The following is a 14,448-nucleotide window of genomic DNA, read 5'->3' as shown; positions in this document are numbered from 1 at the left end:
CCAAGACTTGCTAGTTTTATTTAGTTTGGTTCAAAATAGCCCTGTGACAAGGATCAGACTAAATTGCAGCCAGACACCACATTAAGGTGGACCTGAAGCTTGTTGCTTGTGGTGAGGGAAAAGTTTGCTGAGTTCTTTGAATTTGTACACATCCAGGCACAGCTACAGGACTAAAATTCTTGATTTGAATAATTGGAGATTTTAATCCTGTAGGTGTCCCTGGATATGTACAACTCAGAAAGAAATCCTTCCCTGTGAGGGTGCTGAGGCCCTGGCACAGGGTGCCCAGGGCAGCTGTGGCTGTCCCAGCCCTGGATGCGGCCCAGGCTAGGTTGGATGGGGTTTGGAGTAACCTGGGATAATGGAAGGGGGTTGGAATACGATGAGCTTTAAGGTCCCTCCCAACCCAAACCATTCCTGGATTCTACGTTGATTCAATGAAATGAGCTGATAAGGAGGTTGATCTATTTTAAAATTTACCTAGAGATGGACAAAGAAGCAAAATCACCACCTGGAACTCCCCACCTGGATATTTCCCATGGAAAATTGCATCATAACTTGATGACAAGCCATTGAAAGATGCTGCTAAAATAATCCCTGCTGCTCTCAGCCTCCAGCAGCACAGCCAGCCAGGCTGTCAGGCTTCAGGCAGTGCTTGTTCCGAGTTTTCTTTGGCTCTTGGGACACAAACCAGCCCCGGCAAAGAGAGGAGAACAGGCTCTGCTCTCTGGCCAAGTGGGTGAAGGGCTGCGGTTGCTGCCCAGTGTAGCTTTAGCAGCACAAAGAGCTTGTGTGAGGGACATAAAAGCCCTGAGTTTAGCCAAAGAGTCACGAGATGTGGGCAAAAAAAGGTGAGGAACATGAAAGGGAACAAAGCATGGGAAGGGGGATGTAGAAGTGGAAGAGTTTTTGCAGGGAACACACGTAGAAGTGGCGTATCTGCTCTTCAGCTAATGAGCCAGTGAAGGATATCTTACTGGGATAGACTGGAATGGTGAAAAAGCAGGGAGAATATCTTTGCACTGATAGCTTTACACTGTCTCATGCATTAGTTTAATGTAAAAGAAGTTCCTCTTCCCTGGGGGAAGCGCTTTAAAAATGTAGCAAAACCCCAACATTTTCTGTGTTTGTTGTCTCATCCCTTTGTTGGGTTTTATGTAGCAGGCAAGATTTGATAAGTTTCTTTTAATTTGGTGTTTAGAAAGGACTAAACTTTGACAGCAGCACACAGACTGGCACCAGCACATGGCAGTGCCCTGTAGCCGTGATTGCAATCCTCATGGATGCAGGGAAAATCCTCCTTTTCCCCCAGTTTATAGTATGAGATCCATCACTTGGTAAGGCCAGATGGCTCCAAGGCATGTGGTGGGAAAAGGAGGTAGCAGGAGAGACATGGGGCAGTTTTCTGAAAGGGGAAAAAGGCTGGAACTGAGGATTTGGGGAGAAAAATAGAGTGAAAATCAGATTTAGCTGCACTTTTACACTTTTTGATACTTTTAATAGACTTTTTGATGCCTTTTTTCCTTTCTGCCAAAGAAAAATACATGTAAGGAGAGAAAGGACCCCAGTGTTTCCCTGTCTTCCGCAAGAGGGAAAGGCTGAGGAGCTCTGAACATAAAAGTAAATAATAAATTGAATGATAAATTCAAACATAGTGGGAAACAACTGGGCTGGGAATGGGGGGCTTGAGCCTGAAGTGAAGGGACCAGTGATTAGGTGGGAATGCTGTAGCAGTCCATGTATTTAAAACAAACTGCTACCAAAAATTTCCTTGATATTTTTTACTCTGGCTGTTTTTCACTCTGACATAATCTACTTTTTTCCCCAGTCCTGGGAAGAGTGGCTGAGAGCTGAGGAACTTTACGAGGGAAACAACCAACAAAGGAACAGAAATCCCCATTGTGTGGCCCTGGCTGGCAGGGATTCCACATTCTGCAGTGGATCTTGGGCTGCCCGTGGGATTATCAGGGTCAGGGCACAAACTGCTCCGGCTGCCAGGGGAGCAGAGGAGGGAATCATGCTCAGAAAGCAGCAGACACTGCAGCAGGGCAGGAATAAGGAGAGAAATGCTCTGTTCTGATGCTGCTTTGTAATAGTGAAAATCCTGCTGGTATTCCCATGTTATCATTGCATCCTTTCTTTCCTTATTCAGGTTCTGCTTTCAAAAGTATGAAACTCTAAACTCCCTCCCTCAGTTGCTAATCTGAATTTGTGACTTCTGAAGGAGAAAAGATAAGCTTATTTTTATCTCCTCCTTTACAGAGAGTAATTCCTGGGTGCTTTTCCTGTCTAGATGCAAAATCCTCCCAAACCTCAGTCTTCTTTGTATCTAAGTTTCAACAGTCAGCGCTGAGCAAATATTCCATGAAGTTACACTGGTTGTATGGAAAATCAAGAATTTATTGTGGCTATGAAGTGTTAGCAACCCAAACAAAGAGTTCTGTATTCCAGCTCATTTCCAATAATACAACTAGAATAAAGGGATCATTTCCAGTTTCTCCCCATTCTGCTGGTGTTACACAGATCCTTGCAGTGGATCCCAGGCCTGGTGTAGGAATGGTGTTACAGGGAGCTGTCAGGAGCTTCAGGCTCTTCCCTGGTAGTAACACAATGACTAAATTAGTGGTTTCCTGCTGCATTTGCTTCATCAGCCTGGCTGTTTTAATTGCACTGATGACAGAAGCTTGGAAATCACGCCACCACAATTCCCCTGTGCCTGGAATCTTCAGCTTTTCTTAGGCTGAACCAAAGCCAAGAACTGAATCTTCTTTTAGACTCTGCCCTTTAAAACTGTTTTTTAGCATTTTTTAGTTTTCCTTTTATTTTTTTTTCCCTGTGGTTTCAGACCTCACCATCCATCATAGTAACTTACTTTCTCTAAAAGGAGAAAAGAAAGGCTGCAATCCTTTCAACCCATCTCCCTCTTTCCCTTATTACTGGTTTGGTCACCAGATGCCCAAATATTTATTGATCCCTCACCACACAGCTCACTTGGGTATTTTAAAGCATGTTAAAAGCCAAAGCATGGTAGTGAAGTAAGGAATTTTAATGTATTTTCTCCAAATTCTGGTGATCCCCAGTCACCAGATTTCCAGGCAGATCAGAGGAGTGAACCAAAAACATCTCTTCCGTCCCCTTGGATTTTTTGGTGGTTTCTGGTAGTCTGGGGCACTGGGTCACAGTGTGACAGTGACAGCTGATATGGAGGTGGAAGCAGTGAAGGTAAAACAAGGACTCGGGGCACTGAAGGACTCATTTAACCTGGTTAATTGTGTTCCAGCAGGGACTGATGCCAGGAATCCCAGCTGGACGCAGGATGCTGGTGAGTCTATAACAGCAGCAGTTTTTTTCCCCTGGCAGTTTTCATGACAAAAGTCCCGTTCTTGTCTCTGAGGCACCCATTGAGATCCCGAGCGGGGCAGGGGAAACAACCACTGCTGGCAACTGGCAGGACACAGAAACCTTCCCTGCTTAGGGCTGGGTGATTCCAGGAGCCTCCATGGCTTAGGGGAAAACAATCCCAGCCAGGGATTTCATGCCAGAAGGAGCTTGGAAGAGAATTCCAAGCGCTGTTGAAAAATTTGTCTGGGAAAATGTGTTAATAAGGCATTAACAGTTCTTATAGCTGCTGAAACCAGAGGAAGTACATGAAGGGAACAAGTGTGGATTTTATCAAGTTTAGTGGTGCTTTTAGCCTCTTAAGATCCCTCAAAGCAAGTATCCAAAGGTTTAACTCGTGTAGGATGTGGAATTTATTTGCTTTTAATGAATATAGGAAAAAGAAAACCAATCTCTGTATATCTCCCATATTAATGATAAAAGGTCATGAATACCACCTAAATTTAGGATAAACATTCTGTTGTGCAGTTGATGATGGGGAAAAACAGAATTTGAAATAATCACTGCACTCTTCTGAATATAGTTGTTCCATTTAAAGAGATGTTAATATTTATTAATAAGAATTGCTGAAGGGAAGGAAATAGAAACGTTTGATCTGGTGTTCTGCAGGCACAGAATTCCGAGATGTGCTGTAGCCATCAGGTGATGCTCAGAATGCGAGGGGATGCAGCCTGGTGGCTCTTTGTTTCTATGGTTACCTTCAGCTGGAATTGCTGTAACTGGGTCAGATTGGAAGGTGTGAATGGAAACAAAGAAATCCGGGATCAATAGGGAGAGTTCACGGATCAGGCTGGTCCTGCTATGGAAAGGGAGATGAGTGCGGGGAGAGGAATTTTAATTTGTAACTCATATGGATGAAGTCCCACCCAGAAGGATCAGTCTGTTTTAGCATCATTCACTCTTCCAGCGTTATTCTGCTGTCTGAAGAATCATCTGCAGGGTTTTGATGTGATTTACCTGTGGTAACACCTTCCCTCCCTCTGGCTGCATATCCAGGCATGAGCAGCCAAAAGGAGCCTTAGGAACAGGAAAAGCTGAGGCAGCTGGAAGGGAGAGGCAGAACAGATGGAAGAGGGAGGATCTGCTGCAAAAGGGAAGCAAAATCAAGAGTAGGGAAGATAAGTTGTAATCAGACTAGAAATAAGGAGAAACAAGTTGTAGAAGTGGTTCAAAAGAAGGAACTTGGGTGTGAGGAATGGAAACTCCCTGGAAAGACAGAGGAGACAGATGGGGATCGGTCTCTCTCCCGGGTAACAAGTGACAGGACAAGAGGAATCAGCCTCAAGTTGTGCCAGGGGAGGTTTAAGTTGGATATGAGGCAAAATTGTTGTCAAGGAACAGACTGTCCGGGGCAGTGGTGGAATCAGCTGGGTGGATTTAAAAGCCGCGTGTATGTGGCATTTGGAGACGTGTTTCCGTGGTGTCCAGCAACAGGACGAGGAGCAAAGGCTGTAAACTAAAACTCCAGGAGTTTCACCTCAACGTGAGGAAGAACTTCTGTGCATCGAGGATGGCAGGGCACAGGGACAGGCTGCTCAGAGACCTCAGGAAGGATGTGATACCTCCCTCTCTGGGGGTCTCCAAACCCACCTGGCTACGATCCTGTGCCACTTGCCCCAGGTGACCCTGAATGATCTCCCCAGCTCCCTTCCAACCCGAACCATCCCGTGATGGTTCGGGAGACTCGCTGCTCTCAGAGGGCTTTTCTAAACAAAATGACTCCGGGAACCATCTCAGCGCGGCCAGCCCGAGTTTCCTTCCGTCCCGCGGTGCCCATCCCGGCATCCCATCCCGGCCGCCCCTCTCCGGCCCCGGGGGCGGGCGCACGGCGAGCGCAGCCCAGTGGGCGGGGGGGCTCCGGGAGGCGGAGCCGGGCCGAGCCGAGCCGAGCCGGGCCGGGCCGGCTCCGGACCAGCCGATCTCAGCCATGGAGGGCTCGGAGCCCGGCCGGGGGGCGATGCGGCGCTTCACCTGGGAGGAGATCGGGCAGCGGAACGGGCGGGGGCCGGCGCCGCAGGAGCGCTGGCTGGTGATCGACAGGAAGGTGTACGACATCAGCGGCTTCTGCCGGAGACACCCGGGGGGCTCCCGGGTCATCAGCCACTACGCCGGGCAGGACGCCACGGTGAGCGGCCGGGCAGGGAGGGATGGAGGAGGGGTGAGCGCGGAGGAGGCTTCCCGGGGATGGGAGCGGGACACGGGGCCGTGTGTGGCACGTCCGGATCCTCGGCTCTTCCACACACGCAGGGGGAGCGCGGCAGGGCGCACGCCCCGCCAGGGATTGTTTGGGATTTGGGGGATTGTCGTTGCAAGGAAGCGTTGTGCTGAAGGAATGACGAAAAACCGCAGCTGGGGGAAAAAAAAAAAAAAAAAACACCCACCAAAACCAAACCAAATCCCCTCAGCAATTTTTTGCACACATGGGAGTATCGGATGCTGCCACCCGTGTGGCACAAGCGGTGACAGAGTTGTTGTTTGCCTTCACCCTCCTCGAACTTGCCGAACCCAAGAGACGACACCAGAGCAGAATGTCACTGAAAGTCGTGTTTCAGTCAGAAAAATAAATGAATCGTTCGTTTCTGAGTGCCAGCAGCTGTTGCAGAGCAGAGTAAATGCTGTTGGAGTTGCGTGTGGGGTGCCTTTGCCAGCGGTGTTTCCTTCCTTTGTCTGCTTGTGCCTTTTCCACGAATTTCTCCATATGCGAGTGTTTGGACCCGAGGGTGGATATGGGGAGGGAATCTACCTCTAGGATGGTGCTGATGGACCGTATTTCGGTCTGGATGGAACTTGAGATCTCCACGTGAGGATCCCGTTGTATGAATATCATTTAGAGCCAGAAATAACAAGTGAATCGGCAACATTTCGCGAGGGCAGGGGGCACATGTGCTTTTTCAAAGCCCTCTCAGTGGCACAGGTTGCCCAGAGAAGTGGTGGAGCCCCATCCCTGGAAGTGTTCCAGGCCTGGTTGAGTGAAGCTTGGACCAGCCTGGAAGGTGTCCGTGGCAGGGGGGAATGAGATAAGCTTTGAATGGCCTTTCCCACACGGACATTCTGTGTTTCTGTGACCAGAAAAAGGTCAGCCCATGTGGTGAGCAGGTCTGGATGGTGGGATTGCAGCCAGCTGCATTCTTTAGGTGATGATATCAGTGCCACTGCTGCGTGCAGCTGAACTGCTGACCGCTCAGAAACCCCTGCCAAGTTTTATTTTCCAGCGGTTTTGTCCCTGGGGATCAAAAGAACGAGACCACAGAACCGGGGAAAATGCAAAGTAAAGGAAGAATTCTAGAAGGTGCAGTCAGCCGTCCCCTAACCCCCAGCTGGGATTGCACTCCAGGGTTTACAGCCTCCATGGGAAGGATTGGTCTAAATGTGTGGTACCATCCTCCCCTTCTCTGCCCATATACTCCTCCCCGTTTCCCCCCCTTTTCCAATGAGAACATGCAAATGTTGGTTCCCTTCTCTTTTTCCCTCCTTTATTCAGTGACCCTGAGCAGTGAGGATACTACAGCTGACCTAGAGCTGGCAACACCAGCCAGTTTTTTTTAACCCCTTTCCTGACTAGAGATCTTTTAAAAGCGCATTTTAGTTTAAAAGCACACAGTGGTGGCCTGGTAATTATAGTGATAAACAATGTGTGGTACAGGAATCTTACAAAGTGATGCCCAGCAAGCAAATATCGTCCCAGAATATTTAAAAACCCCACATCCTTTAGGCTGAGGGAGATTGTAAAAATATGCTAATTTGGGCATCAGGAGAGAAATGTCTAAAAGGAGGTGAATGGGAGATCAGGAATTCAATGCCAGAGTGCTGTGTGTGCCTACAGGATTTGTAATTTAAATATAGGGACAGAATCTGTAGTGATAACAGCCACTAGTGGGTTTTTCCACCTGGTTGCCATGGAGATTGACACCGCATTTAAATAATAACAGTGACTGGTTCCCCCAACAGGAATCTTTTGAATGGTCCAGCATGTCATGGAATAGATTTCTTTTGCTGCCACCTGAATGATGGTTTTTCTTCAACCTGCTCCTCTGTCTGTGTTTCAGGATCCTTTCATTGCTTTTCATCTTGACAAGGCCCTGGTAAGGAAATACATGAACCCCCTCCTGATTGGGGAACTGGCACCAGATCAGCCCAGCTTTGAGCCCAGCAAGAACGTGAGTATCATAAAAACTTGGTTTTGGGGTTGAAATTGTGCTGTGTAACTTGTCTGACTGGCAGGCAGAACTCCGTGTACATAAGCTCATAGGATCTCCTGGGATCACTGTTGGCTGAAGAAGCTTCATTTCACAGCATTATTTGTAGTTTTAGCAAAGATTTGTCTCCGGGTGACCCCTCAGCTTTCCCCCTTTTCACCCTGAGAGGGAAAACTATGCTCCTTTTCATGTTCCTGAGGTGTTTTCTTACCAGTGGATGCTTTTGGGTCTCCCTGCAGAAAAAGCTGGTGGAAGATTTCCGTGAGCTCCGTGCAACCGTGGAGAGGATGGGGCTTCTCCAGCCCAACCACGCCTTTTTCATCCTCTATCTCTGCCACATCTTGGCGCTGGATGTTGCAGCCTGGCTCATCATCTGGTATTTTGGAGCATCCTTGGTGCCTTTCCTCCTCTCTGCGATGCTCCTGGGCACTGTCCAGGTGAGCAACTACACAAAATAAGCCCCAAAAAAGCCAGATTTGGGAGTTAGGTGCTTGTTGCCATAAGCAGAGGACAAATCTTATCATCATGGGCTTCTCCAAATCCTGCTTCGCTCTGGATTCTACCGAAAGGGCAAAACTACTCAGGCTGCTGTGGTAGAGCAGGCTTTGCCTTGCTTTTTCCTCCCCATATTCCATCAAAGCCTTCCTTATTCCAGCCTTCCCCACATGATGAAAGCCATGTCCCGCTCCTGAGCTCCACACGGTGCCAGAACTCCAAGGCAGTGTGCAGGGGCCAGGCCACTGTGTTCCCATGGGAACTTGCAGGGAGTTAGAGGAGAGGGCAGAGCAGCTCTCAAAGCCCCAGCTATTCCTCCTGTGGCCAGCTGATCCCCTTGGAATTACAAGTACTTGGAGGAGGCAGCAGCAAGCTGCTCCTTAAAGGAGACTTTGTTGCTGATTTCAGAGCAGTTTTGTGAGGGAATAAATGCTGGTTCTCAGCTCTGGGGCTGTTTTTTTCCCATGGCTTTTTTTTTTTCTCTTCCTCATGGAAACAACTGTCCAGGACTAAAAGTCATTAGGCAGAGTCTGGAGTGCACTGGTGTGTAGTGAAAAAGGAGAGTTGGGTTTGGGCCCTGGCAGTGGAAGCGCTTTTGCTATCCAGGGATACGTTGTGAGGAGCGTGGGAGTGGGAGAAGAAAGCCCATTTCAGACACAGACCCTCCTGACAGTTCTTTTTCCCCAGCGGCACTGTTGTTTTTTTTTAATTCCAGGCCCAGGCTGGCTGGCTCCAGCATGATTTTGGACACCTGTCAGTCTTCAGCAAGTCCAGGTGGAACCACTGGGTGCACAAGTTTGTCATCGGCCATCTCAAGGTGAGCGCTGGGTGTGGGGAGGGGCTGCCAGAGCAGCCAAAACCAATCCCAGGATAAGGAGAGAACTAAGGGCAGAAGATCCAGCCTTCTTTAGGGCACTTTCTTCTCATCCATTCCCACAGGGAGCCCCGGCCAGTTGGTGGAATCACCTCCACTTCCAGCACCACGCCAAACCCAACTGCTTCCGGAAGGATCCCGATGTCAACATGCATCCCTTGTTTTTTGCTTTGGGGAAAACCCTCTCTGTAGAGGTGAGACCTGGGGGAAGCTGGGAGGTGACAGCAGTAGGATTCAAATTTGGGAATCTGCAGAGAGCTTGGAGACCAGGCACTTAATTAGTTTGATTTTATATAGTGCTACTTTGCCTTCCACTAGTCCCTCATATTCCTCAGTAACATTCCAGCAATTCTGAGATCTTTGTATTCTTAAAACTTCACTCAAAGTTATTTTTGCAGCTTTGGAAGATAAGAACGAAATATTTGCCATGATCTCGAGTTCCTATTTCCCTTGATGAGAGACTTTCAGTTCTTTGAAGATCAGAATTACAAGTTGTTCTCTTTTACCAAGATCAGTGTGACTAATTGTAGCGATCTGGGGATGGCAGCAGCAGATGACAAGGCAGGGCTGCCTAGAACTTCTACAATTCCCGATCAAAGAAGCTGTTTTGGTGGTCTCAGCCTGGCAGTGGGTGTCACAGTGGTTCCCAGCTGCAGTCCAGCTTTATTTCTGATACAGCTCTGAAGTTATTTGAGTGGCTTTAGCATTTGTTGTCTTTAAAAAAAAAAAAAAAAAACTATGTAAATTCATAGTGTCACTTTAGATGCTCTGATCTGCTTTGAAATTAAGGAATGGGCTATTGGGAATTACTTTGAACATGTACAGGGATATCATGGCATTCCTCAAGGAAGCCACGGGCTTGGTCTGTTACGTTTGTACAGCAAACACTGAAAAACAAGCAGCCTCAGAGGGAAGGTAATCTGTTCACCCTCATCCCTGTGGACACAGTTTCATGCTTAGATGCTAATTTCTCTCTTTTCCAGACTAATTGCAAGGAGGTAGGAGTTCCTCACACTGCCATCTTCATTAACAGTCTCATAACAGTGCCACAGCTTGGGGTTTTTTTTTTTGTTGTTTTTTTTTTTTAATTCTGAAGCTCTGCTTTGTCAGCAGACTGTGTGGGTTTCTAGTTCAGCATTTTTAGGCAGCTTGGGCCCTCTGCAGGGGCAGAGCTTCCTGTGCAGGTCACTGTGTGTGTGCAAGGCACTGCCCAGCCCCTTCTGCACCCAGGGCAGGCTGAAAAGTCATCCAGGACGAGGTTCCAAGGGATGGTGGATGCTGGCTTGGTTGGATAGGACATCTTCTGGAAATTTAGGATCGTGTACACAGGTGTCTTCATGGCCTGAGTAATTTGCGTATTTTGACAGCTTGGTGTGCAAAAGAAGAAATTCATGCCTTACAACCACCAGCACAAGTACTTCTTCATCAGTGAGTAACCTCCCCCTCTGCAGTTCCATGGCCAGCAGTCACTCTGCCCCTTGTTTCCCCATGCCATCCCATCCTGTTGAGATAATTCCTGGCTCTGTTTGTCCCTCCAGTCGGTCCCCCAGCGCTGGTGCCCCTTTACTTCCAGTGGTACATCTTCTACTTCGCTGTGCAGCGGAAGCAGTGGGTGGTGAGTCAGCTCCACCGGGGCCAGGGGGGCTTCTCCTGAATTTAGGGATGAATTCGAGTGCCAGATTTTCTGGGAGTTGTGTGTGTCCTCAGCAAAGGATGTGGGTATAGATTTGGGAGTGGTGTTTGCCAAAAGGGGATCTTACACAGCCTTTCTCTGTGAAAGATCCACCGGGTAACAAAAGATGTTCCCTGGTGTTGTAAGGTTTGGTTTTCTCGTTGCTTGGTTCCTCTTTAGATCCAGAGGAAAACGTGGCGCTTTAGAGCATGTTCTGTCTGGTGTTTGCCCTCTGCTGGGCTGATGGGACCAGGATAATTCCTGAGCACAGGGAATGGCTGGTGTCAGGTGGCTTTGCTATGAGGCTGGGGAGGAAAAATCGGTCAGATGTTAGGGGAGGTTTTAAAGGGAGTGATGCTAAATTCAGAAACCAGAAATTCTTCCTTTGAACGAAGTTTTCCCTGTCCCCTGTACTACAGGACCTGGCCTGGATGCTGTCCTTCTACATCCGATTCTTCCTCACCTACTTGCCCTTCCTGGGGGTGAAGGGTACCCTGGGGCTCCACCTGTTAGTCAGGTATCATCCAACTTACAATTCCAACATTTTCTCTGCCCAGTTTGTACCAATCCTTTGTGTCAGCTTTTCTCCAGGCCCCTGGTTATTTTGCTCATCACTCCCTGTTCTTCTCTCTCCTGATCCTTTCAGTGGGGCAGGGGTGGTTTTCTGTCAGACTGCAGGAGGTGGAAGGTTTGTGTAGGTCTGATCTGAACACATATTTGGGGTTCCTGGTGTTCATTTTGTCAGGCAACAACCAGTTGGTGTATGCACAAGTGTTTTGCACTGACTTGTCACATCATGGGTGTGTGATCTGTGATGGTTTTCTGTGTTTGCACAGGTTTATAGAAAGCAACTGGTTTGTCTGGGTCACACAAATGAATCACATCCCCATGCACATCGATTATGATAAGAATGTGGACTGGTTCTCTACCCAGGTGAGACCTTTTTGAAGGAGATCTCTGACAGTTCTGGGTGTGTGAAGTCCATCTATCTTAGCCTGGCCACCTCGTGTTGGCTGGAAGTAACTCCTGGAGCTCTTGTGGCCAGCCAGAATTCCTGTGGGGATGAGACACTTGTATTTGAGAAGGGACATTACTAAAATAATGCTTAAACCAGGATTTTTTTTTATTTTTTTTTTTTTTCCCCCCCTCTCAGCTCCAGGCGACCTGCAATGTTCATCAGTCTTTGTTCAATGACTGGTTCAGTGGCCACCTGAACTTCCAGATCGAGCACCAGTGAGTGGAAACAGGGGCTGGGAGTAGTTCCAAGGAATGCTAGTTACACCAGGGCTGAAGAGCCTCCAAGGTCCCTCTATCAGCTGAGACAGGAACAGAAGATAATGTGGGTTAATTCTGTGCTCTTTTTGTGGGGGTGGAACGGGAACTCCGAAAAGAAAATTTCTGGAGTGCCAGCACTACTTCAGATCTAAGTTGCAGGGCACAGGGGGAGAATTCCCAACACAGACCCTGAAGGGACATGAGGGAGACCCTTGCAGAGCACCCATGGCTGTGGCACAAGGGGAGCTGGGGCCCTTCCAGAGTTAGGCACAGCAGAGGGGATTGTGATTGCACGTGGTGGCGACGGATGGCACGGATCACCACCTCCTTTTCCCACAGCCTTTTCCCTACAATGCCACGGCACAACTACTGGAAGGTGGCTCCCCTGGTGAAGTCCCTGTGTGCTAAGCACGGCATCGAGTACCAGTGCAAGCCTCTGCTCACAGCCTTCGCAGACATCGTGCAGTGAGTATTGACCCGCTGCGTTCCCAAGTCAAGGGTTGTCCGGTGCGGTGGAGTGAAAAGGGGAGGGACATGGAAGGGGAGGGACAGCCTCTAAAGGTCCCTTCTGACCCAAATCGCTTCATCTCTTCCTTAGTTTTGTCTGTAGATGGGAATTCTCACCACGAGGCTTTTGTTTGGAACGTGGGTTTCATTCCCTTGTTTCTCTCTTGACAGCTCTTTGAAAGATTCAGGGGAGCTCTGGCTCGATGCTTATCTACATAAATAAGCAGCAGTGGATCCCTGCAGAGGAATTCTCCAGCCTTGCTGCCTCCTATGGTGATCACCCAGAAGATCCTTCACTGAGGAGAGCTGGCTAAGCCAGAGGTGGGGAGGTGGTGCTGCTTAATTCCATGGATGAATGTAATTAATATGATTTTTCCCTTTTTTTTAATTTTTTTTTTAAGATGTGCTCTTAATTTTTTTTCTTGTGCTTCTTTCATTCCTCTTCTCTGGGGAGCAGCTGGATGGAGGAGGTTGTGTCCCACGGAGCTGGGTGCAGCTTTGGGACTGGGAACAGATTCCTTTCTGTCTGCTGATCCTTCATTTGCTGAGTTATAAGAGGGAAGCTTCTTATCTAACATAGGCTTTTTGGGGTGGCTCTCATTGTGAGTGTAGTGAGAAAGTTGGGACAGCATGAAAACAAAGAATGTGGGAATTAGGGAAATGTGGAAGCTCTAGGGGATGGGGTATGTTCAGTGTTTTCAAATCCATTTGTAATAGGGAGTTCCCAGACCATTTTGAACATGTGTGGGTGGGGTGGGGAGGTAAAGGCAGCAGTTCTCTAGGAACAGGATCTAGTTAGAGCCCTAATTGAGGCAGGGAAACAGTAAAGTGGAAGTTTTTCCGTGTGCCATATTCTCTGGGGACGCTGCCCTCCACATCTCCTCTGGAAGCCTCTGGATTATTTGGCCTGGTGACGTTCCGTGGAGGATCTGCAAGGGGTTTCCACCGTGCCAGACTTTGGAGTGTTACAAAGCCATTACTGAGAGTCAGAAGGGAGAGAAACCCGTCCCATCCATACCCAGGATCCCTACTAAGGTGACTAAGGAAGCAGAAGTGTTCCAGGCCAGGTTGGACAGGGCTTGGAGCAGCCTGGTTTAGTGGAATACAATAAACCATGGCAGGGGATGGAGTGAGCTTTTAAGATCCCTTCCAACCCAAACCATTCTACAATGATTCTGTGTGAAGGGTGATCATAATCCACTCTGTGATTGCCTGAAGCTTTGGGCTTTTTTGAACCTCTGGGTGATTTGTTAAAAGGAGAGAATTCCTGACTCTTGGCCCACGGAGAGTGAGGCATTCCTGCCTGAGCAGCAGACAAATCTAAGGAAGTTAGAAAGGTAGTGGGTGTCAGACTTCTGTTTAAAAGTGTTTAACTTTTCATTCAGCTGCATATCCACAGGCACACCTCAGCCAGAACGTTGCTGGTCTCCCTCTCTTGCATGATGTGCCTTCCAAACACATCCCAGCGCGGTGGGATTTACTGAATGCTCTTACTGCCTTTCCTGGGGTCTTTTAATTTCCTGCCCCAACGTTACAGGATGTAGCACCTGCCATGTCACTCAGGAGTATGCTCCATCACCCTGGTTCCCCAGGGTCCGGTGGATTAGAATCCAGGAGGGATGGGTTGATTTTGAGGATTTTTTTTCTCAAACAACACCCAAAATGAGGATGAGGTGTCAAGGGAATGGAAAAAATCTTCTCAGGCCAAGAGTGTTGTTAAGCACAGGGTAAAATTGTAATGGGAATAATAATACAATCATTAAACACCTGTTGATTAAGACCATAAAGAAAGTGGGCCTTAGTTATTGTTCTACCTTGGTTTTTTCCTGTTCCATTTCTTTCCCTCTTATTACAACTGTGGATGGAGGAAAGTCTATTAATAAAATTCCTTATCTTACCAATCTTTGCTGTCATCAGAGTAAAATACATCTGTGCAAGAGTCTTCATGCTGTAAAAGGTGGAACAAGTGCCTGTTCACAGCTGCAGAGAGAGAACAGTCATAAACCTCTTTCTCCAGAATGTGCTTCTCC

General features: G+C 48.1%; 1 protein-coding gene across 2 annotated transcripts; it reads left to right on the top strand.

The window, feature by feature from the left end:
* The first annotated feature begins 3,301 nt into the window (after positions 1 to 3,301).
* LOC120753733 (acyl-CoA (8-3)-desaturase) lies at positions 3,302 to 14,319 on the top strand. 2 transcript variants are annotated; one of them, XM_040066403.1, is made up of 12 exons: positions 3,302 to 3,322; positions 7,446 to 7,556; positions 7,835 to 8,032; positions 8,806 to 8,907; positions 9,030 to 9,158; positions 10,332 to 10,392; positions 10,503 to 10,579; positions 11,056 to 11,153; positions 11,473 to 11,569; positions 11,790 to 11,869; positions 12,251 to 12,376; positions 12,590 to 14,319. In XM_040066403.1, exons 1-12 carry the CDS (start codon positions 3,317 to 3,319, stop codon positions 12,639 to 12,641), a joined length of 1,137 nt encoding a protein of 378 aa, XP_039922337.1. In that variant the 5' UTR covers positions 3,302 to 3,316; the 3' UTR covers positions 12,642 to 14,319. The 2 variants fall into 2 exon arrangements, with proteins under 2 accessions (XP_039922337.1, XP_039922336.1); XM_040066402.2 differs by lacking the exon at positions 3,302 to 3,322 and adding an exon at positions 5,265 to 5,524.
* Positions 14,320 to 14,448: the final 129 nt, after the last annotated feature.

This window comes from Hirundo rustica, chromosome 6 (assembly GCF_015227805.2).
Source record: "Hirundo rustica isolate bHirRus1 chromosome 6, bHirRus1.pri.v3, whole genome shotgun sequence".
Classification (NCBI taxonomy): domain Eukaryota; kingdom Metazoa; phylum Chordata; class Aves; order Passeriformes; family Hirundinidae; genus Hirundo; species Hirundo rustica.
This window is presented reverse-complemented; position numbering and strand designations above follow the sequence as displayed.